The sequence below is a fragment of the Dysidea avara genome, chromosome 2 (assembly GCF_963678975.1).
Source record: "Dysidea avara chromosome 2, odDysAvar1.4, whole genome shotgun sequence".
In the NCBI taxonomy this organism is placed as follows: domain Eukaryota; kingdom Metazoa; phylum Porifera; class Demospongiae; order Dictyoceratida; family Dysideidae; genus Dysidea; species Dysidea avara.
The window spans coordinates 53343110-53365087 of record NC_089273.1 but is presented as its reverse complement, the minus strand read 5'-3'; the positions used below and the strand labels follow the sequence as shown (position 1 = coordinate 53365087).

At 38.8% G+C, this 21978-nt stretch overlaps 2 protein-coding genes across 6 annotated transcripts; one reads left to right on the top strand and one right to left on the bottom strand.

Annotated features, from left to right (window-relative positions):
• Positions 1-3118: 3118 nt before the first annotated feature.
• LOC136247672 (integrator complex subunit 6 homolog) lies at positions 3119-16361 on the bottom strand. Of its 5 annotated transcripts, XM_066039498.1 has the most exons (16): positions 16129-16361; positions 15872-16075; positions 14613-14707; positions 14476-14563; positions 13546-13653; positions 13371-13500; positions 13182-13313; positions 11803-11880; positions 10322-10441; positions 9521-9679; positions 8863-8943; positions 8496-8595; positions 7541-7627; positions 4905-5165; positions 4412-4559; positions 3119-3369 (listed from the first exon to the last, which is right to left on the bottom strand). In XM_066039498.1, exons 5-16 carry the CDS (start codon positions 13584-13586, stop codon positions 3306-3308), a joined length of 1401 nt encoding a protein of 466 aa, XP_065895570.1. In that variant the 5' UTR covers positions 13587-13653; positions 14476-14563; positions 14613-14707; positions 15872-16075; positions 16129-16361; the 3' UTR covers positions 3119-3305. The 5 variants fall into 5 exon arrangements, with proteins under 5 accessions (XP_065895570.1, XP_065895572.1, XP_065895573.1 ...); XM_066039500.1 differs by having other exon boundaries at positions 4941-5165; positions 15872-16361; XM_066039501.1 differs by lacking the exon at positions 7541-7627 and having other exon boundaries at positions 15872-16361.
• Positions 15949-21348, top strand: LOC136247671 (protein NLRC3-like). Its single transcript, XM_066039495.1, has 3 exons — positions 15949-16015; positions 16066-16215; positions 18675-21348. The coding sequence occupies exon 3, from the start codon at positions 18888-18890 to the stop codon at positions 21264-21266; it is 2379 nt and encodes a 792-aa protein (XP_065895567.1). The 5' UTR covers positions 15949-16015; positions 16066-16215; positions 18675-18887; the 3' UTR covers positions 21267-21348.
• Positions 21349-21978: the final 630 nt, after the last annotated feature.

The following is a 21978-nucleotide window of genomic DNA, read 5'->3' as shown; positions in this document are numbered from 1 at the left end:
ATTAATTAATGTTTTGTGGTTATAAAATTAATTTGCTTTATGAGACATATTCAATTCATTGTTCACTGAGTATATCTAGCAGTGACTGTGTTTTATTGAGTAGTCATGAACTAACATTGATCTGTACAAACAGTGCCATGCATAATTAGCTTCATTGTTAGGCATGAGGCTATTATACTTCAAAAATTGAGCATTATGCTTTTGAGCAGTGCTCAAAAATTCACCTATTATGTTTTTGAGAATCGCCCAAATTATTCCACCATAACTGACTAATAATACCAGGCAGTTTATTGCCATATCAGACTATTTTCATTGATATTTAATAGTCTAGCTGGTTGCTGTATTAGAGTATTTCATTTCAATGTGACTGCTTTGTTAGAGTAAATAATATTCGGCGTCTGTTCTATTAGATTATCTCAATCTTTTACCTCAAAATGCTAACATAATTCCTGATTCCCACACATACCTATTACGGCCGAAATTATGCAGGCATAATCACCGCATCCCTATTCATTGTAAAAACAATTTTCCTATGTAAAATTACACGAATTTTTTTGTTCAATTCTGAATTATATCCAAAGCATTACTGTGTCATGCATGTGTGTGGCTTACTTCCAGCTTTAGCTGATTATAGCTATAATGGTTTGCTTTTACAAGTGGCTAAATTCTTTTAAACTTACATCATTAATTATTATCATGATCATATTGAAACTGAGCTTAACTGCTGCCTAACTACATACTTGATAACAATTCTAGAACAAAGTTGCAACTTTTATCATCTTAAACACTTGCTATGTTACTAGACTAAACAAAGTAATAATTATTATTATACACTCAAATTTTAGTATAAAACAATAATGTAATGCAGCTGTTTTGTATTGCTAAGCCTACTATAACTCCTTGTCAACAAATTAATCCTAGACCACCACTAGCATGACATTTTATATGGTCATGCTCTACCTCCCAGAAACTGACAGTACCACCTATTATAAGTAAAGAGCCCTCACTGACCACACCTTGCCAAGTTATCCATATGGGATCATGGAATGGGTTCCTGCAGACCTTTTTGAGTACAAAGGGTTCCAACTATTTGCTTGTTGAAGATTACTACTCTAGATTAGATAGCACACTTGAAAACTTTTTTTTACAAAATTTTAACTTTAGTTACAGATAGCTAATGGGCCCCCAGTCAGTTTGATTCAAAAGAAATATGACATCATAATAAGCTGGAATGTTATGCCAGCACATTAGGTGGATATTTCAAACAATAGAGTTTAATTCCATGATTGACCATGAAAAACAGCTTGCAGATCACTACACTATTAAAATGAAGAGTAACCACCAGACTTCCCAGTGTAAGGAGGATTTAAAACCCTTGGAGAGTTACCAACACTCTGAAGAGAATAACCATTACTCTGAAGAGTAAGTGACACCACCTTCAGAACACGTGTTACTCTTTTAGAGTAATGGTTACTCTCCAGGGGTGTTAAATCCTCCTTATTATGGGAACTCTTTAAGAGTTGTGGTTTACTCTTCATTTTAACAGCGTAGAACAGTCACTTTGTAGTGAAATACTCTAATAAAGCATTCATGGATTAAGGAACACTGAAGAGCATAATATAGGTGAAAATTTTGGGAAACTCTAGAAAAGAATTTTGGACAAAATTTTGAGCATATTTCCCTCAAGCCTTAATTAACTTGATTATACCACTTAATCTTTAACATAATTGTGTCTTGTGCCATTTTTGACTATTATACCCCTTTCATATGGTCACTTTAAACCAGGTTGAACCCACATTCAACCCGGGTTAACGTGTTCATATGACCACTATAACCAGGTTGAACCCGGGTTGAACCCAGGAGTCATAACCGAGTTCAACCCTACAAAGGAGTAGGGTTGAACTCGGGTTTAACTCAGTTTATGGCTTCAAAAGCGAGTTGTGGTTTTTAATGAATTCATAAAATGCATAGAAGACAATTATCACTCAATGAATACCATCATGTGATGATTGCTTGTGAACAGAAACTGGGTTGAACCCGGTGGGTTACTCAACCAGGGTTGAACCCACTTTTGGGTGGCCATATGAAAAGGGTGTTAGTGTATTAGGCCAACATGTAAATTGCTTGTTTCCCATCCTATAGTCAGGCAAAAAATACCATGCAGGTGAGTCGGTTATTATATTGTCAAAATCTATTATTTAATATCAAGGATATTAAAGGGAGCCCATTAACTCCTAATTGCCTTTTCTCTTAGATTTAGCAGAGATGCAAGATTTGTTGTGATTTCACTGGGATTCATCAAGATTCAAATCTCATAGGTTAGATTCAAAGTGTTGCAGCTAGACCCCTGATTTTCTCTGAGCAATCAGCCACCAAATCTCAAAGGCTTTTATAGCTAGAGTTTGTTGGCTGGGTGTATCATGCTTGTGGTTATAACACTAATTTAGCCATCAACTGCAACAGTACAAATTTCCATATGTTCCACACATGTTCATTACAGATTGTGGGATTTCGATGAATGTATCTCATTCACCAATGGCTACTTACAATTGAATAGATCCATTGGCCATTGCTTGTAATCCGGCCCAAGGTTCAACCTACATAGTTATCCATGCATTTTGACACTAAACATCAGAAACTCACTACCTTTCCAATAATGCACCACAGGCTCACACTAGCAAGTTACTTATAAATAAAAGTAATTAGATCACTTGACTATCAAATACAATAATAAATTTGCATGCGGCTCTAAAATTACCATGCAGATGGGTGACAGGAAACAAGGAATCTACAATTGGTGGCCTTAATATGTTCCTGCAAATGATCATACATGGTTCAAAAGGGAATACATAATTACACTTACAACTCTTCAGAAGCCCAGCAACAAAGAAATGTAACTGTGTAGTTTTATTGGGTTATTGTATAGGCTAGGGCTACCATCACACTCATTGATACCTACACAAAACTGAATTGTACATTCAATATCATACTGTCATTAACACAACAGTAGGTTGCAATCATTACTATATGAGCACCATGATCAACAAAACCTACAGATCACCTAAGCAATACATAGACGATCAACAAAATCAATACCACGATCAACAATATCTACAGATCAATGTAAGCAATATCATAATAAACAAAATCAATATCAACACAATCAATGCCATGATCAACACAATCAACATAATATACAGATCAATATAAGTGATATAGTGGTAGTCCAATATAATTATTCAATATACATTATAGCAGTAGTAGTCAATGGTCATGTAAGTGATGTAGCCGGCTGTGTGGGTGTGTCATGTCCATTTTGTGCCCCTCCCACCTGATGATAGTGGCTTTCGTTTACTGGTACTAGGTGCACTAAAATATAAAGATATAATTATTATGAATTAGTGAAATACACAATAAATATACTGGCGTTGTATCAGCTATACAGTGCTCCCTCGGTTATCTGACCACTTTGGGACCAAGATGTGTTCAGATAATCAAAGTATATCCTGAGTCCTGTTCAAATACCCAAGTGTTCAGATAATTGAGGGTGCACTGTAATACCAAAATGAAATTAGGAGACAGTGAAATCAAAGAAATAAAAGTAGTGAAACAAGGGAGGTCACCTACACCTGAAGATATACTAGTGGACATTCAATCCGTCATGAGTAGTAGGGATTGAATGTCCTTCAGGTGTAGGAGAACTGAACCCACACATATGCATGTTCAACCTGTTGCCAGCATTACAAATCAAGAACACAATGAGAAGGACCTCTGTAATAAATCCAGCCACAACGGAACTCCCGTTACATATGTAGGGAAGCCATCACAGGGTCTGTTTTGGAAATGATCTGACAAATTTGTTGGACATACTCAATAGTACTGTACAAAATCTTTCAAACAGTGTTCAGACATTAGTCAGAAATGGTCAGAAAATGGCAGATGTCTAACCATAATTTTAGGCTTGACACCTTACACTGCTAAGCAAAGATAAAAAGGACACAAAGGAAGACACAACTAAGTCCATAAGCAATGCACATACATACTGCGGTATGCCAAAAGGCACCTTGAAGTGACGTTGAAGTGCCAAACAGTGATAAAATCAAATACGTAGCCTTAGTTGTGCTTGGCATCAGTCAGTCAATGAGTCAGTCAGAAAATTCTACTGAATATAAATTTTGCAGCAATCTATTGGAAGTGTTTCATGCTGTACTAAAGGCATTAGTTATACAGTACCTAACCAATACTGCCAAGGTACCATGAAGGTATTGAAAGGTGGTTTCTGGTAAATATATTTTTTTTGTGAGAAACTGCAACTTCCATTATCCTTGATATGATAGCTACTTGATGATAAAAGTCAAAGTGGATTTCCTAACGTAACTGTTTTGTACATCTTATAGCTTTGTATCTATACCTTCTAGTAGAGACTTTGTCATCCTTGGGTTTAGTTTTCCTCAATTCTGATGGAGAACTTCTAGGAGAAGATGTTAAACCTTTTGTATCAAGTGATGGTTGGGACTTTGTCTCTGATGGAACTGGTGTCTTAGTTCCTCTAGTAGAGCCTACACAATGTATATAAGATGTACAATAATACCATATAGGGGTGTCAGAATAAAAGTGATAAGGCTTAGTCCAGGAAATTTTAAGTGTTTAGACAAATGAAATGAGGCCATACACTTTAATACAAAGTACAGTTGAAATACTCTAATAGAACATACACTTGTACTCAAAATACTCCAACAGAAAAGAAATTTCTAATTTTGGATAAACGAGGGTACAGATAAACAATGCTCACATAACTGATAAGTGTCTACCATATTATCACACCACAACATCAACACTTTTGACATTTAATAACAAAATTACTAGGCACAATTATTTACAGTACACTACTACAAAGTACAAACCATGAAATGTTTCCCTCTTCTGTAATCCAGGACTACCTGACACAGGTGTGACAATCTTTGGTATAGTAACAGCCTTCTTGATTACAGCAGGACTAGTACCACCACTGCCACTGGACCCTCCAGCACTAGTAGAGGGGCCAGTGGTACTGGGTGATGGCAGGGTGGTGGTGAGGGAGTTGGATAGACCACTAGCTGGTGGAGACATTGCTCGTATGGTGGAGGTTGGAGTAGTGTTTGCCGATGAAGTCATCCTCAATGGAGCTGTGTATAGACAGTGAATTTCAATGTAAATGTGATCCTCTATTGTATGCATAAATAGTACAGATACAGATTTTTTTGTGGTACTTAATTTTTGTGGCACACAATTTTCACAGTTAGTAAAGCTACTGAAATTTTAGCATGTGACAATTTATGAAAATCTACACGAGCAGCTAAGAAATAACCACAATGTTTAGTCTTCACACCTACTAATACAAGGATGTTTGGCCTTCTTAGTATCAGTCATTTTGATAATCACTTCTTGTGTTTACTGCCTCAGTCATCATTCCCAGTTTACAGACAGCAATTTCTGGAAGTGGGTGTGGCTCCATGCATACCTACAAACTTCCAACTCACCTTGCTGGAAGCTAACGATAACTTAACATGGCTCCAGATATGTGCTTACAAACAACATCACACATCCCAATATTAAAGTGGGCATGGCTCACGAAAGATGCTGACCTACCACAAGGCTAGACTATGCCTCACACAGGGATTACCACTACTACTCATTCAGATGCCTTAGCAGTTGGTATGACACTTGAAATACAATAATCCAGACCCTTCGTAGCCATGTGGTTGAGAATAAAATCTTTGAATTGAGCAATAGTGATCCATGACTTTCAAGTGAAATCTAAAAGCAAAAATCCTGGAGCTAAGAGATGAAATTTAAAATACAAAAATCCTGACAAAGGAAATAACTGTGAAATATACATACCACAAAAGTTTCCAGGTAAATGGTACTTTATCAGTAGTTAACTACATATACATTGTAGTATCAACTAAACTTCAACAATACCTTATATGGGACAGTGGTGAAACCAATGATGTGCAATAAACTTTAGCAGTGTATGAGAACAACCAGCAGGGAAACAGATATAGTAAGTATGTGTTGAGCTGAACCCTCAAAAATGTTTAATAACTCATAAATGGAATCACACAAGTTCTCGAAATTTGGCTCATTTGTAGTACTAGTCACAAGCAAGTAACCAAAGCCTCCAACAGTCATACAAAACATAACTATTGCTGCCTAACAATGAGATGATTGTACATCACTCAGGCACATATGCAAATCTTCCTGGGACAGGACTAGTAACCCACAGGAGGTCTCTCTCTAAAGTTCCACAATGACCCCAATACCAATTGAGCAAATGCTTCCCCAGTTAATATTAATGTTGCCACAATATATCGATACATTGATAGTATTGAGGTGACTGCTATATTAGAGTATCACCAACCAGGGGATGTGTCATGATTTCATATTTCAATATTTCATATTTCACTGTGCTAGCATTATAAATACAGCTAGACCAATAAAAAGGGAGTGTGGTCATTGTAGGGGTGGGAAATATACCAATGTTTAGTTGTTGTGCAATATTTTTTTAAAAACTGAATCACTAAATATTAGTAATACCGCATACTGACATACCAGGACAACACCGGATATTACCAGTTTTCAAATTATTTAAACAGTATTGTAGCAAAACTTGTTAGCAAGAGTGGAGCAAAGAGCATAGCATGGGACTACTAGTAAGATACTATTGGGAAACCAGTCAAATATGAGAGTACTATTTGTTAACTCTGTCTAACAAATTTGTTAGCTCTGTCTAAAAGTTTGTTGGCTAACGCCTCCAATTTGTTTTTCCACTTGAAGAGTAAGCACTGTGTAGTCTACGATGAGGCTATTGATGTAATGGAAGCTTATACATATTTAGTGGGTATTTAGTAACACCACAATATTTATAATTAAAATACCGTGGTATGATATTGATCAATACCATCTACCCTTAGGTCATTGTGATCACATAAATAGATTGTCAAGAGGAGTGGTCTCCACACTCGATTATTGTTAATCTGTTCATAGGCGTGGAGGGCTGGCAGACAAAAATTCTAGTTTCAGTGATCTTTTAAAAATTCTATATCCAGCCACCTGTAAGTGTTTACTTGTTGTAATGTTGTATTTGATGTTGATGGAGTAACATTATTATATCTTTGAGGTGATTTTAATCATGTAACATGTCTCTAGGATAACTTTTAAGGCAGAATTTTAGGTGGTATGCCTCACTATTGGGCCAATCCCTACTAAACAGTACAACAGTACTATCGTACTGTTTGACATTACAGCTGGGTGGGCTGCTTCTCCAGTTGACACCAGGCTACCAGGTCCCCATTATACAGCTGGGTAGACTGGAGCAATGTGATCTTGTTCAAGGAAACTACAACACATCAACTTGGCATAACCAGGCATCAATCCTGGAACCTTTTGATCAGCAGGCTGATGATCTAGCCACTTACACAGCCTCACACAAGCAAACTTGACACACTACTACACTCACATCACACATATCACATACATGAGACCAGCTAGTATACTGTACCTGATGTAGTAGACACAATTGGTGAGCCAAGTAGTGAATGGTTAGAAGGTTTCCTATTAAATTCTGGACTGGTTTTGATCGGATTCACTGTACAAGTGATAACATACATATACACTTATTGCACATAACCCCATATAAGGTAGTCCTATAAACAATGTCATTATATACACTAAATAGCTAGAACGAGCTGACAAGGTTTCTATGATATTTAGAGAGACCCAAGCTCATATCATCTGAAGTACTCTAAATGGCACAGAAACCAATGTTGGTTCATTCTAAATACTGTACAAAATTTCCCCTACACAAAACAAAGAAAGAAAAACTGAAAGAAAACAAAAAAGCAAGTGCCAAACTGTGGCTTCTATATATATTATATTAACGTCCATCCTTTGAGTTTGTGGTGTCAGTGCTACTCTATTACACTGATGTATCAATGCCTAGATCAATGCAAAAATGATGCCTGTCTTGTCAAGAAAGTAAGCTGATAGTAAGTACCTTTTGTTTTGGCCTTGCCATTTTCATTAATAAACAAGACCACAGGTTAACCCCTGCTACAGGTTTTCATTGCATTTACATGTAGTAGCCTCAAAACAATGCAATAAAATTTCTAAATATGTATAATATTCAACTAAATAACGTGCATTCTATTAGAAAATATATTGTAAATTATGGTACCGCCCAAGTGCAACGTTGCACTCCCTCACACATGCAACTTTCTCAAAATTTAACACAACTCTAATTAGTGGGCGTGACAACTGTTTCACTCACAATTCTCATGAAGAAACAGCTGCCACTTTGTCTTGCGAGTGAAACAGTTGCCACACCCCTTAATTAGCAATTTTAAAATCTCGAGCAAGGTTGTGTGTGCGAGCGAGTGCGACATTACACTTGGGCAGTATCGTAATACACACACACTGTACACAATCTTACTCATCACACTGTGAAAGACACTTACATGTGAAACGTTTGGTAGGAGGATTTTTCTGCTTGTCCTTACTAGTGGCAGATTGTTTACCCTTCGATGAGTTATCTGGTTCCTTTGCTTCTTGTTCCTCCTATAACAACACACAATCTAGTATCAGTACCATATACAATATGTGTACAATACAAGGGATGGTCATAGGGGAAAGTGAAGTAAAACAGATCAAGGGTTTTTTTATCAATGATGGAGTTTGAAGTATCCAACAAATATGGATGTAATTCTAGGAGGTCTGGTGCATGGCAGGAAAAATCATTACAATGTCTATACATATGAAGGCATGTTTCAGGCCTGGTTCTTCTAAAGGACTATACTATACAGTACATCTATACACAATACTTGCTGCTAAGAGTAATAATTTCTCCTCTTGTTCTTTCTTCTGATCCAACAGATCCTCCTCCATAAATGTTGTTTTACGTGATAACTACAATAATACACAATGACATATGATACACCGTAAATAGACTGAGCCTGTCATAACAAGAAATAGAACATCAATTATCAATGGCCACATATGATAGTATTACACAATGAACAAAACTTCCTTGTCAGTAAACTGGCAGGAACATGTCACACACACACGCGCGCACGCACGTACACACACTACGCACACACACTCCGCGCACACACACTCCGCGCGCGCACACACACACACACACACACACACACACACACACACTCAGACTCACTTACACACACTACACACACACACTACACACAAACACTCACACACACACACACACACACACACACACAACACTACACACAAACACTCACTCACACACACACACACACACACACACACACACACACACACACACACACACACACACACACACACACACTACACTACACACACTACGCACGCACACACTACGCACACACACACTACGCACACACACACACTACGCACACACACACTACACACACACACACACACACACACACAACGCACACACACACTACACTACACGCACACTACACACACACACTACACACACTTTTGTAGTTACAGACAAATTGGCTACATGAGCAAACTCAAGCACAGCTTGTGGAAGATGTTCAATCAGTCCTTCTAGTATAGTCAGTGACTTATCCTTCATCAACTTGATATACAGTGGAGCAATCTTCATAGCATCACAACGGAGAATTGTTGCTACCTACAATGAGACAGACAATATGACTAGTGTTACAGTCCCATAAGTAACATCCCTAACACTCCTACCAACAACATGAAAAATGTCACTTAACCTTTTTGACTACCTCAAAATAGTGACCATGTGATATAATGTAAACATTGCTACTACAGGACAATCTATTTTTGGAAAATGTACTTTTTTCCAGATGCAGGAATTGGTACATTTTTGTACAGCACAGCAAAAAACTAATTCTTAACATGATATTATTAAAGATGGTATAGAAACTCCTACAATAGTTGAATTACAACTCATAGCAGTACATAACTACAGTAGCTCCCAATAAAGTTGTTTAAGGACTCTCACAGACTCTTACAAGCTATAAAAGGTAGAAGGCTACAGAGTAGTTACTATATAGAACATTTGCTATAGTACATATAGTCTAATATAACAACCAGTGATAAGTGACCACTAGCTACTCTATTACTGTAACAATGTTATTATGGACTCTTGGTTATAAGTAGTGAAATATTATATATATACTTCTCTATAATGGTCACTGGAGGTGACCTTAATAATGAGGTGTAACAATAGTTATTAACAAGTGTACACTATTTGTGATTGTATTTGTAATGTTAAGTGATCAAGGATGATAAACACACATACCTCATGTATACCATGAGCTATTGATTGTCGAACACTAAGATTGTCATCTGTTGCAAGTTTGTTAAGGATTTCCAATAAATCATGTAAATTATTTTCTTTCCCATGAAACATCACCATAGCCTGTTAAAGAAAAGAAAAACGTCTACACACATGATAGTATTATTACAACACACACATGATTTTGCATGAACATGTACTGTAAGAAACAGTACATGTTGCGTACTGTTTGAGCAGTACATGTACATTTGAACAGGTACTGCTCAAATGTAACGTTGTACTCACTCGCACTGTGCTTGATTGCAAGTAATTTTAAAAAAACTTGCTAATTAAAGGGCGTGGCACTTGTTTCCTTCGCAAGTATTCATCCTGGGATGAATACTCGCAAACTTGCTAATTAAAGGGCGTGGCACTTGTTTCCTTTGCGAGTATTCATCCTGGGATGAATACTCGCAAACTTGCTAATTAAAGGGCGTGGCACCTGCTTCCTTTGCGAGTATTCATCCTGGGATGAATACTCGCAAACTTGCTAATTAAAGGGCGTGGCACCTGCTTCCTTTGCGAGTATTCATCCTGGGATGAATACTCGCAAACTTGCTAATTAAAGGGCGTGGCACCTGCTTCCTTTGCGAGTATTCATCCTGGGATGAATACTCGCAAACTTGCTAATTAAAGGGTTGTGGCACCTGTTTCCTTTGCGAGTATTCATCCTAGGATGAATACTCGCAAAGGAAACAGGTGCCACGCCCTTTAATTGCTAATTAAAGGGCGTGGCACCTGTCACTCGCAATCGAGCGGCACGAATGAGTGCGACGTTACATTTGAGTGATACCGTACATACATACATATGTACACATCTACATGTATGTATGTCTACAGTAAAAGGTAAAGAGAACAAAAACACAACACACTTAGAAATATATCACTGTAATCCTTTATGGTACAAGCTAAGCCTTATCCTAAGGGTAAACAATAGATTTGGGAGAGCAGTGGCAGTATGCTGAAACAGCATGTCTGTATCTAACAGAGCTACATGTGGTACAGATTTAATTCAAAGAGCCTAAGTCAGTGGTTGATATATTGTCAGACACATAATTAGTAAGCTTACAAAGTTTATAAACAGATAAACAGCCTACATACTAGCACAATGTGAACTGCTAAGCTGAATAAAACCTGTTCTTCCCGTTTCCTTATAATTATCACAGTTGGAGTATTATCACAATACTCCAATACAGTGGTCCCTCCCTAGGTGTGTTTGGATAATGGAAAAGTTCAGATAACTGAAGCCTGTAGATTTATGTAGAGTTCAGTTAAATAGAACATACACCTTAGGCAAAATACTCTAATAGAGCAGTCACTTTAACAGTTCGGATAACAGAACACTCTGATAATTGATGGTCAGATAATGGAGGGACCACTGTATAGATATGTGTAATACATAAATCACTACCATGTAATGTTACATGTTACACTACACTACTCACAGGTATGTTATAGGCACAGTGATGTCTCAGTTCAGACTCCATGTCATCATTAGTTGGTGATAATGATACACATGACACCTACACACATACAAACAGAAGGTAAAACACATAATATTAACCTCCTCGATGTATGTAGTACGTCAGTCCAATGTAAACTTGGAAATGATCAAAAGTGTCAAATTGTCCTGATCACCAAGGTGTCCTGGTATTCCAGGTCAGCTTGTACTAAGGGACACTTTTGCACTTTAACCCTTAAACTCACATAATCCAGAAAACTGGATTTAACCTTAACACATATGCCTTGCACAAAGCACTGTAACTTTCAAAGAATCTGTCCTATGGCTATGCTAATTATGTCATTCTACTTGTGATGTAACTAGGATTTAAAATGATACCTAGGGTTTTACCCTAACGCTAAACGGTGAGGCCAAAACTAGCCATGCACATAAGTAACTTTTCGGTAAGAAAACATGCAAACCTTTTATAAAATGATCCATAACTCGATAGTGGTTGCTCCTATCATCTTGCAACAAATTCTGTTCGATTCACCATTAAATTTTCCATCAGAACATATATGACTCACATGAGTAAATCCACAATCAAAATTAAACACATGGTTAGAATTTGAAACACGGGGAAGTGACTTGCTGGTGTTCATCACTTCATGCCACTGTAGTTACAGTGTTCATTTAATCTTCTCAAAGTACCTAAGCCTTGTAGTGTTTATGGGCTCCTGTTTACACACCATCGCAAACACAAAATACGCTCTACATATAACATGAGATGACCCAGGATAATAGCTGGATGATGTTAATATTCGCTTACACTTCTACACAAACTATTACCGCAGACTGTTCTACTCCTTCTTTGTGATAACGGTGTATCTAATATCTATGATGATAATCGTAATGGATGGTTAGTGATCTTCATGACATAGCTAATGAATCCATAATGAGTATCCTTTAGTGTAAAGAACCTGTCATGAGTGGTGATTGGCAATCAATGCTCAGATCACTGTTATCAGTTAGCCAATGATAAATAGACCTGAGTGATACTTAACACAATGAAGTGGTGATCATGATCTCTTCTTAATGGCATCAACTTGCCAGATCTCACTGGAATCCATTCCAAGCAAAAAAGGCCGTAAGCCTAGCCTAGCCTCACGGAACTAAAATTAAGTGTATTTATAAATCAATTTATTTCTTTTGAGGATAGCTTATTTTATACACCACTACGAGTAGGTGCCATTACCTTTCAAGTGGTACCTATAGCAAATGCACAACTACAAGATGAAATACACAAATACCAGATGAAATACACAAATACCAGATGAAATAAACAAATACCAGATGAAATACACAAATACCAGTTACACTTACCCTATCATGTATATACACTCCACCAGTACAACCATGATGGATCCTACACTTCATCACTATTGGATTAGCATCTTGTTTGATCTCTATACCAGCTATCCTGTTTGTGTGGATGTCATTGTCTTCTAGTATGCCCTGGGGGGGGATTAGGGGTTATCCCTTATCACCAGGGGGATTACCCATGTTATTTACCTGTCCATCTTGGAATATAAAGAACCCAACATCTTTGCCGTGATGTATGGAATTACTATGGAATATTGGACTAGCATAGTTCTTAATCCATACTCCAGCTAGTTTGTTGTCATGGATATCATTATATTGCCTGTGTGAGGTCATGTGATGTCATGTGAGGTCACATGATGCTTACCTTAGCATGATTATCAACAAACACACCCACATTACTAGCATCAGCAATGACACAATTTCTAACCAAAAGCATTAGCTTCACTACCATGAACGTAGACGCAAGATCCATCTAAAAACCATTATACATGATCAGCAGGATAATCTGGTTTAAGATATGACTGAACTATTGCACACACAACCAACAGTCCTACCCAGTTGTCAAGGTAACCTGTACACTACTCAGACTAATAGGCTAATCCTAGGTCTAGTAACCAACAAGAGGAAGAGCCATGTCTCATAGGTGAAACTGATGAAGAGCTCACACGCACGCACACACACACACATTCACACACATGCTATACACACACACACACTCGCACACATGCTACACATACACACACACTACACACCACACACTACACACACACACCACACACACACACACACACACACACACACACACACACACACATAAACACACACACACACACACACACACACACACACACATACTACACACTATGCTACACACACAGATGGACACACAGACATACACAACCAGAGACGGACACATATACATACAGTACATACACACATACATACATACACACAAACATGTATGTATTGCCATAGACACAACACACACTGCAGACAAGACATACACACATAAATACAGACACACAGACATATACACATATACATGCAAACAACAGAAATACACACACATACAAACGGACACACATAATACAGACGGAAACACATACACACATTACAGATACATACAACACACAGATATTGCCAAATACACACAACACACACGCATAAATACAGACACACAGACATACAGAGGGACATAAGGACATACACAACTAGACGGACACATACAGCACAGTGTACACATACATACAGATACATACATACACACAGACCTACAATGAGAACTATTACTAACATAACATCCTTCAATTGTGGGACAACAATTTTGCTGGGATGGAGATGGTGTAACTCTTATGTAGTGGAGATTCTGGTAGAATGTTAAACTATGGGATGGTTTAGTTATGATTACACTTCGAATCAATCAGAACTCACCTTGATGTTCATGATGACAACAACAGCATGGCATGCCTCCTTGGTGAACTCCAACACATTATGGTCATAGTAACTAATGGTAACCAGCTTGTCTCCTAGCAACGATATAACAAATACATTTAATAAAGTATTATATCGTGTCCAACGCTACAACTCTAAAAGCACTTATCAGATAAGGAGCAAATTTAATTGCATTTCCCCTGCACATCATACAGACACAGTTACACACCACCACAGACACAGTTACACGCCACCACAGACACAGTTACACACCACCACAGACACAGTTACACACCACCACAGACACAGTTACACACCACCACAGACACAGTTACACACCACCACAGACACAGTTACACACCACCACAGACACAGTTACACACCACCACAGACACAGTTACACACCACCACAGACACAGTTACACACTACCACAGACACAGTTACACACCACCACAGACACAGTTACACACTACCACAGACACAGTTAAACAACCAGATACAGTTACACACCACCACAGACACAGGTACACACCACCACAGACACAGTTACACAACCAGACACAGTTACACAACCAGATACAGTTACACACCACCACAGACACAGTTACACACCACCACAGACACAGTTACACAACCAGATACAGTTACACACCACCACAGACACAGTTACACAACCAGACACAGTTACACACCACCACAGACACAGTTACACAACCAGATACAGTTACACACCACCACAGACACAGTTACACAACCAGACACAGTTACACAACCAGACACAGTTACACAACCAGACACAGTTACACAACCAGACACAGTTACACAACCAGATACAGTTACACACCACCACAGACACAGTTATACACCACCACAGACACAGTTACACAACCAGATACAGTTACACACCACCACAGACACAGTTATACACCACCACAAACACAGTTACACAACCAGACACAGTTACACAACCAGATACAGTTATACACCACCACAGACACACAACCAGACACAGTTACACAACCAGACACAGTTACACAACCAGATACAGTTACACACCACCAGACACAGTTATACACCACCACAAACACAGTTACACAACCAGACACAGTTACACAACCAGATACAGTTACACACCACCACAGACACAGTTACACAACCAGACACAGTTACACACCACCACAGACACAGTTACACACCACCACAAACACACAATACACTCTACATATAACATAGTCACAGAGGACGATAAGAAGATAACCTTGGGTAATAGACGATGTTGATTATTCACTAACACTCCTACACAAACTATTAGCTCCATCACATCACCACAACTTCCGCCAATTGTTCTACTCCTTTATGATAACGGTGTATCTAATATCTATGATGATAATCGTAATGGAAGGTTAGTGATCTTCATTACGTAATGAATCTATATTAATGATTATCCTTTAGGGTAAAGAACCTGTATTGAGTGGCGACGGCGATCAATGTTATTTTAGTCAACGATAAACAGACCTGAGCGACACTTAACACAACGTGATCTCTTCTTAATGGCGTCAACTTCCCGGATCTCACTGGAATTCATTCCAAGCGGAAAAGACAGTAAGTCTTGCCTCACAGAACCTCGCACGGAACTACCGTACGCAAGGAAATTTTGACGTAGGAAAAATTTGACGAATTCAGACTTCAGCAGATTTGACGAATAAAATGTTGACGAAAATCAAAAAATTGTAGGCAAAACCTGTACTTTTAAGGTAGGGTCCGCAATCCAAAAAATCAACTTTCACAAATCAATTCCCCTACCATTGTGGGATGTTCATTGTAGTATCCCATTGCTAGATCCACCATGAAACCGGAAGCACGATTGTTGTCTTCACAGAACTATCGATTTTAGTATTTCGTGAGATGCAAAAATATTTTTTTAAATTTCGTGCTCCACACAAAGAACAGGATAGAACTTGCTGCTTAGCTAGGTATTATCTAGAGTTAATGTAGTTAAAAAGTACGCACAGTAATAAGCAAATGATTCACTTGGTTACCAGCACAGGGTTGCTTTCTCTCAAAAAGCAGAAAACAAAACACGAATTTTCAAATTCAAACTGCCCTACCAGCCAAGATAAGAAAAGCCAACTCTTCCTCATAGTGATGTGATAAGGTTGGATGCATAGTCTGTCTATGCTGTTAGTCTGGAAAGGATCTGAGACTTCTCACCATCTGGGTGAAGAACGTCAAAATTTTCGTGCGTCATTTCAAGGGATTCTCTCAATGGTACCAAAGTGCTTTCCAGTACTTCTGATGCCACACCGGTCACTTAATTTTGTTTAGAATCATGATAAATGATGGATCAAAACGTTTGGTAGTAGTGGTAGTTGGTGTTTCTGTGATTTCATATGATGCAGTATACCAGGAGCCAGCGGCGGAGGAAGTGGTTGATATGAGGGGGGGCTGGGGCTGACCCAGACTTATTTCTATAGTTTGGTAAGGTGAGACCAAAAAAAAAAAAAAAAGGTCGCAACCAACTGACAAGAGCTTTTCACCTCACCAGCTACCATTTCTAGCTGATAAACTACATAAAAATCCTTTCATAGCTCGCTACACACTGACTACTTTATTAGAGTGACTGCTCTATTAGAGTATCTCGATCTTTATCACGGTTTTCAGCCCCACTTCAAGAAAGATAATTTCGGTGTGATATCATTCTGAGGGGGGGCTAAGCCCCCCCTCAGCAGACCGAGGGGGGGGCTTTAGCCCCCTAGCCCCCCCCTTTCCGCCGCCTATGCCAGGAGCTCCACCCAGCTCGAATCAAAAATGAAAGATTTTGTGCATTTTTCGGTTTGTTTTGGGATGTTTTGAAGCATAATGGTGATGTAGGGTGATCTAGTCAAGATTTGAAGCTGCTGTGGAGCGTGAGAGGTGAAGTCAAATTTGAACGATTTTGCTGCCTCCCTTGATGCATAGCTTAGAGCGAGGCGTGGAAGCTGTGGATGAAACAATAATTGACAACCGCTATTACCAAACGTTCAGGGACATCTTTTGCCATAGTTTTAGTCTATAATTGATGATTGTTGTGGCTGCAGAAGCGATGGAAATGTCTAGAAAGCGTGACACAATTCTTTGATGGCGCAGAAAATTTTGACGCTTGTCACCCAGATGGTGAGAAGTCTCAGATCTTTTCCAAACTAACAGCATAGACAGACTATGCACCCAACCGTATCGAAACACTATGAGGAATAGTTGGCTTCTCTTGCCCTGGGTGGTAGGGCAGTTTGAATTCGAAACTTTGTATTTCTTTGTCTGTTTTTTCAAAGAAAGCAACCCTGTGCCGGGCACCCAGCAAATCATTTACTTATTTCTGTGCGTAGTTTTCAACTACAACAACTCTGGATACGATTTGGCTAAGTAGCAAGTTTCATCCGGTCCTTTGTGTGGAGCACGAAATTTTAAAAATAAATCTTGCATCTTGTGAGATACTGAAAATGATATTTCTGTGAAGACAACAATCGTACCTCCGGTTTCATGGTGGATCAAGCAATAGGATACTACAATGAACATCCCACAATGGTAGGGGGATTGATTTGTAGAAGTTGATTTTTCGGATTGCGGACCCTATTTAAGGGCGCGTATAAATATTTGACGAATTTAAATTTGACGAATTAAACCGATTTGTCAAATTTTTTAGACGACAAAATTTCCTTGCGTACGGTATAAACCTTTTATTTCTTTTTAGGGGCGCTTATTCAATAAACACCACTACGACTAAGCGCCATTACATTTTAAATGGTACCTACAAGCAAGAGTACATAATATTTATATATGGGCCTACACATAAATATTATGTACTCTTGCTACAAGCAGATACCACATGCCGTTTAGTCTAAATGTCGGTAATTTCCTGGTTTTTGGGCTAATAGTCTGTAGACCTCCACAATTATGTTTTGTAATTGTTTGTAAATAATCAATCCACAAACATTTTTTTTTAACATTTGCCCCTTAGAATATTTTGGCTATGCAAATCACACATATATTTACTGAATAGCAACTAGAACAATTAAATATTACAGGAGATGAGAGACCTGAGGAACGAGACATAAACAGTCATGTTGTCCCATATTGTGCCGCAAACTGGAGGGAGTTGGGACTTGCCCTAAAAGTGACATCGTCACAACTTGACATCATCAATACGGATCATCCTAGCAGTTGTGAGGAGAGGTGTAAAGTGATGTTAAGGAGATGGTTACAACAAGATCCCTCAGCAACATGGGATAAACTGGTTGATGCTATCCATTCCTCTACTCTATCATCATCCATCACTACTGGAGGTACTAAACTATTACAGTTGTCATAATTGTAGTTTGTATTGTATAGGTACAGTGGTCTCCCAGTTGTCTCGTCATGTGAAGGGAGTCTACAAGCAGACAAGGCTGGATATTGGGAAGGACACTTGGCCTCCTGAACAACCTAAAGATTTCACTCCAGTAGTGTTAGTACATTATGAAGAAGAACGTACCATGGAAGACGTCAACGTCATCACTAAAGCAGTCCACACTGGTCACATCAGTGATGTCATCTCTGCTGCTAGTAGTCAACCAGTAACCAAACGTAGTCAGTTAGACAGTCATCAACCATTGAGAGAGGCTCTTCAAACTAGCAAGGTGACAAGAAATGTTGCTGACATACTGAAGCCTTTTGATCAGTGTGATGATCCACAAACAATCCTAATAGAAGGTGCTCCAGGTATTGGGAAATCAATACTGATGAAACACATTTCTTACTGTTGGGCTGAGGGAGATGTGATGAAGAAGATTCAACTGGTGTTGTTGATCTGTCTCAGGGATCCTGGTGTTCAAAAGATGAGATCACTTCAACAGCTTTTGCAGTCCTTCCTGACACACATCACTCACTCTGAAGGAGATACTGTCACTTGTATTCAATGTCTACAACAAGATAACGGAAAGTCCCTTGCAGTCCTTCTTGACGGCTATGATGAATTCCCTGAAGGCCTAAGAGAGAACAGTTTAATAGCTGACATCATAAATCGTAAAGTGTTACCTGAGTGTGGGTTGATAGTGTCATCTCGTCCTCATGCTTCACAACACCTCCATAACAAGGCCACTCTCCGAGTTGACATTCTGGGTTTTACTGAAACAGAACGACAACACTTCATTCAACAATCACTAAAGACACACCCTCACAAAATACCACAACTCACCAACTATCTCTATCATCACACCACCATCAATAGCCTTTGCTTCACGCCATTTCATCTTCTAGTTTTACTGTTCCTCTTTAAGAAGGGATATCCCCTACCGAACAATTCTACTGAACTGTACAAGCTATTCATTAGCCTTACCATCTGCCGACACCTTGCCAAATATGGTAACACTGTCACGCAACCTATCACAGATCTCAACAACCTTCCATATCCCTGTGGCAAGATAATACAACAATTATCAAAGCTTTCCCTACAAGCATTAAATAACAATCAACTAATAATCACTTTGGAGCAAATCAAGTCTGTCTGTCCACAGCTGGAAGCCATACCAGGAGCCACCAATGGCTTTGGTCTCTTACAAGTCATAGAGCACATAGACATCTTCTATGCAACGAAAACGTTCAATTTTATCCACTTTTCAATACAAGAATACCTCGCGGCTCACTATGTCACCAACCTCCCATCCGACGAAGAGCGCTCCATCCTCGAAGAGTATTTCTGGAGCGATATCCATTACAACATGTTTAACCATTACGTTACACTTACCAAAGGACAACGTCCATCGTTTAAGCTGTTCCTTCGTAGTGGAAACGAGGCGATCACCATCGACGATAAATTCCTCGAAGATGAGCTACAGCGTCTTCGCTTCTACAGAATCTTCTACGAGGCTGGCGATATTTCAACTTGTAAAACTATCGAGGAAAAGTTTACTGATAAAGAAATCAGCCTACCGTTCACTACTCTATCACCTAATAACTTAGAAGATCTAACAACATTACTAACCTGCTCGTCCTGTAGAAACTGGAAGATTATTAATTTGGGCAGCTGCCATATTCAAGATTACGGACTCCGATTACTACACCGTAGTCTACACCATTCCAACATCACAATAGATGACCTCTGGTTGGACAACAATGACCTTTCTTCATCGTCAGACAGCTCCCTCAGTGATATCGTCATCACCTGTAAGGTGAAAGTGTTGGATATTAGCAGAAACAAAGCTGTTGGGGAAACACCACACTTCTTCACCACCATACTAACACATCCTTCATGTGTGATAGAGACACTGGCCATGTACAATAACAACTACTCCACCACAAGACCAGTCATGGATTTGTTCTCTTCACTGAGGGAGAACAAGACAGTGAAGTGGCTGGGGATTATGGGTAACAACATTTCTGATGATGAGTGTGGTGTGATCTGTGATGTGCTGTGTGTGAACCATACCCTGAGGGTGCTGCATATGCATGATAACCCAATTACTGGACAAGCCTCACAACGGATCCTGGATGCCCTCAAGAACAATAATACATTAGAATACCTACGACTACCCTCCTACCCTGAGGACATCAAGAAGGAGATTAGATCACTAGAACAAGTTGTTAATGAGAAGAGAAGAAGACGAGGATGTGACGTAGAGCTGAGAATTGTGTTTTACTGATTGTAGAACATTTCTTGTGTTATTACTAAATTGTATTTACCCGCCATTATTGTTATTATTTGATTAAATTAGTTGATTAGATGTTTTGTGGCTAACGAGACATGTTCACTACACCCTCAGGGTACTTCCCTCATTATTAATGATTAGCTGGTTGGTAATGAAGCTATTAACTTGGCATTGAGCTAGCTGTATTTTAGTGATCAAGATGATGAACTGTGATCAAGTTGATAATCAACAAGATCAATACGATGATCAACGAGAGCAAAATGACAATCAACCATTGATCTAAGCTAGTTTGATTAGTTTTAGTGTTACTACTAACTAGAGTAAGCGATCTATTGTCGGACACCATCTATAATCGGACACTTTTTCTCAGAAACTACCAAGCCGAATCTTCTGAATTTTACTACAGATAAACTTCACACTTAGCCTAGCAATGTACCAAAATTTGGGCTGGAAAGCTTTTGTGGTTGCTTTGCTACAGCTGATTAAAGTGACTGTCCGAAAACCTCTAATATCGGAAGTTTACCTCTTTTATCGGACACCGCCCAGCAATCCTCCACTAAAAGATGAAATTCCTCACAACCACCACTGACTGTTAGGGGAATACATGTACTTTCTAAGCAGCCATAGTTTGTTTCATTCCTCCACTCGTAAGCGGAGCTACAACCATTAATATTCGGGTGTGTCGCGACCTCTACAATCGGACAGG

Bases quoted from the DNA above. Each gene is read 5' to 3' on its own strand.
- LOC136247672 (XM_066039498.1), bottom strand. From the start codon at position 13,586: ATGCTAGTAATGTGGGTGTGTTTGTTGATAATCATGCTAAG. The intron at 11,881-13,181 runs GTAAGTGTAACT...GTATGTGTGTAG, and splicing joins GAGTGTATATACATGATAGG to GTGTCATGTGTATCATTATC. The intron at 3,370-4,411 runs GTATAGATACAA...TTTATATTTTAG, and splicing joins GACAAAGTCTCTACTAGAAG to TGCACCTAGTACCAGTAAAC.
- LOC136247671 (XM_066039495.1), top strand. From the start codon at position 18,888: ATGCTATCCATTCCTCTACTCTATCATCATCCATCACTACTGGAGGTA.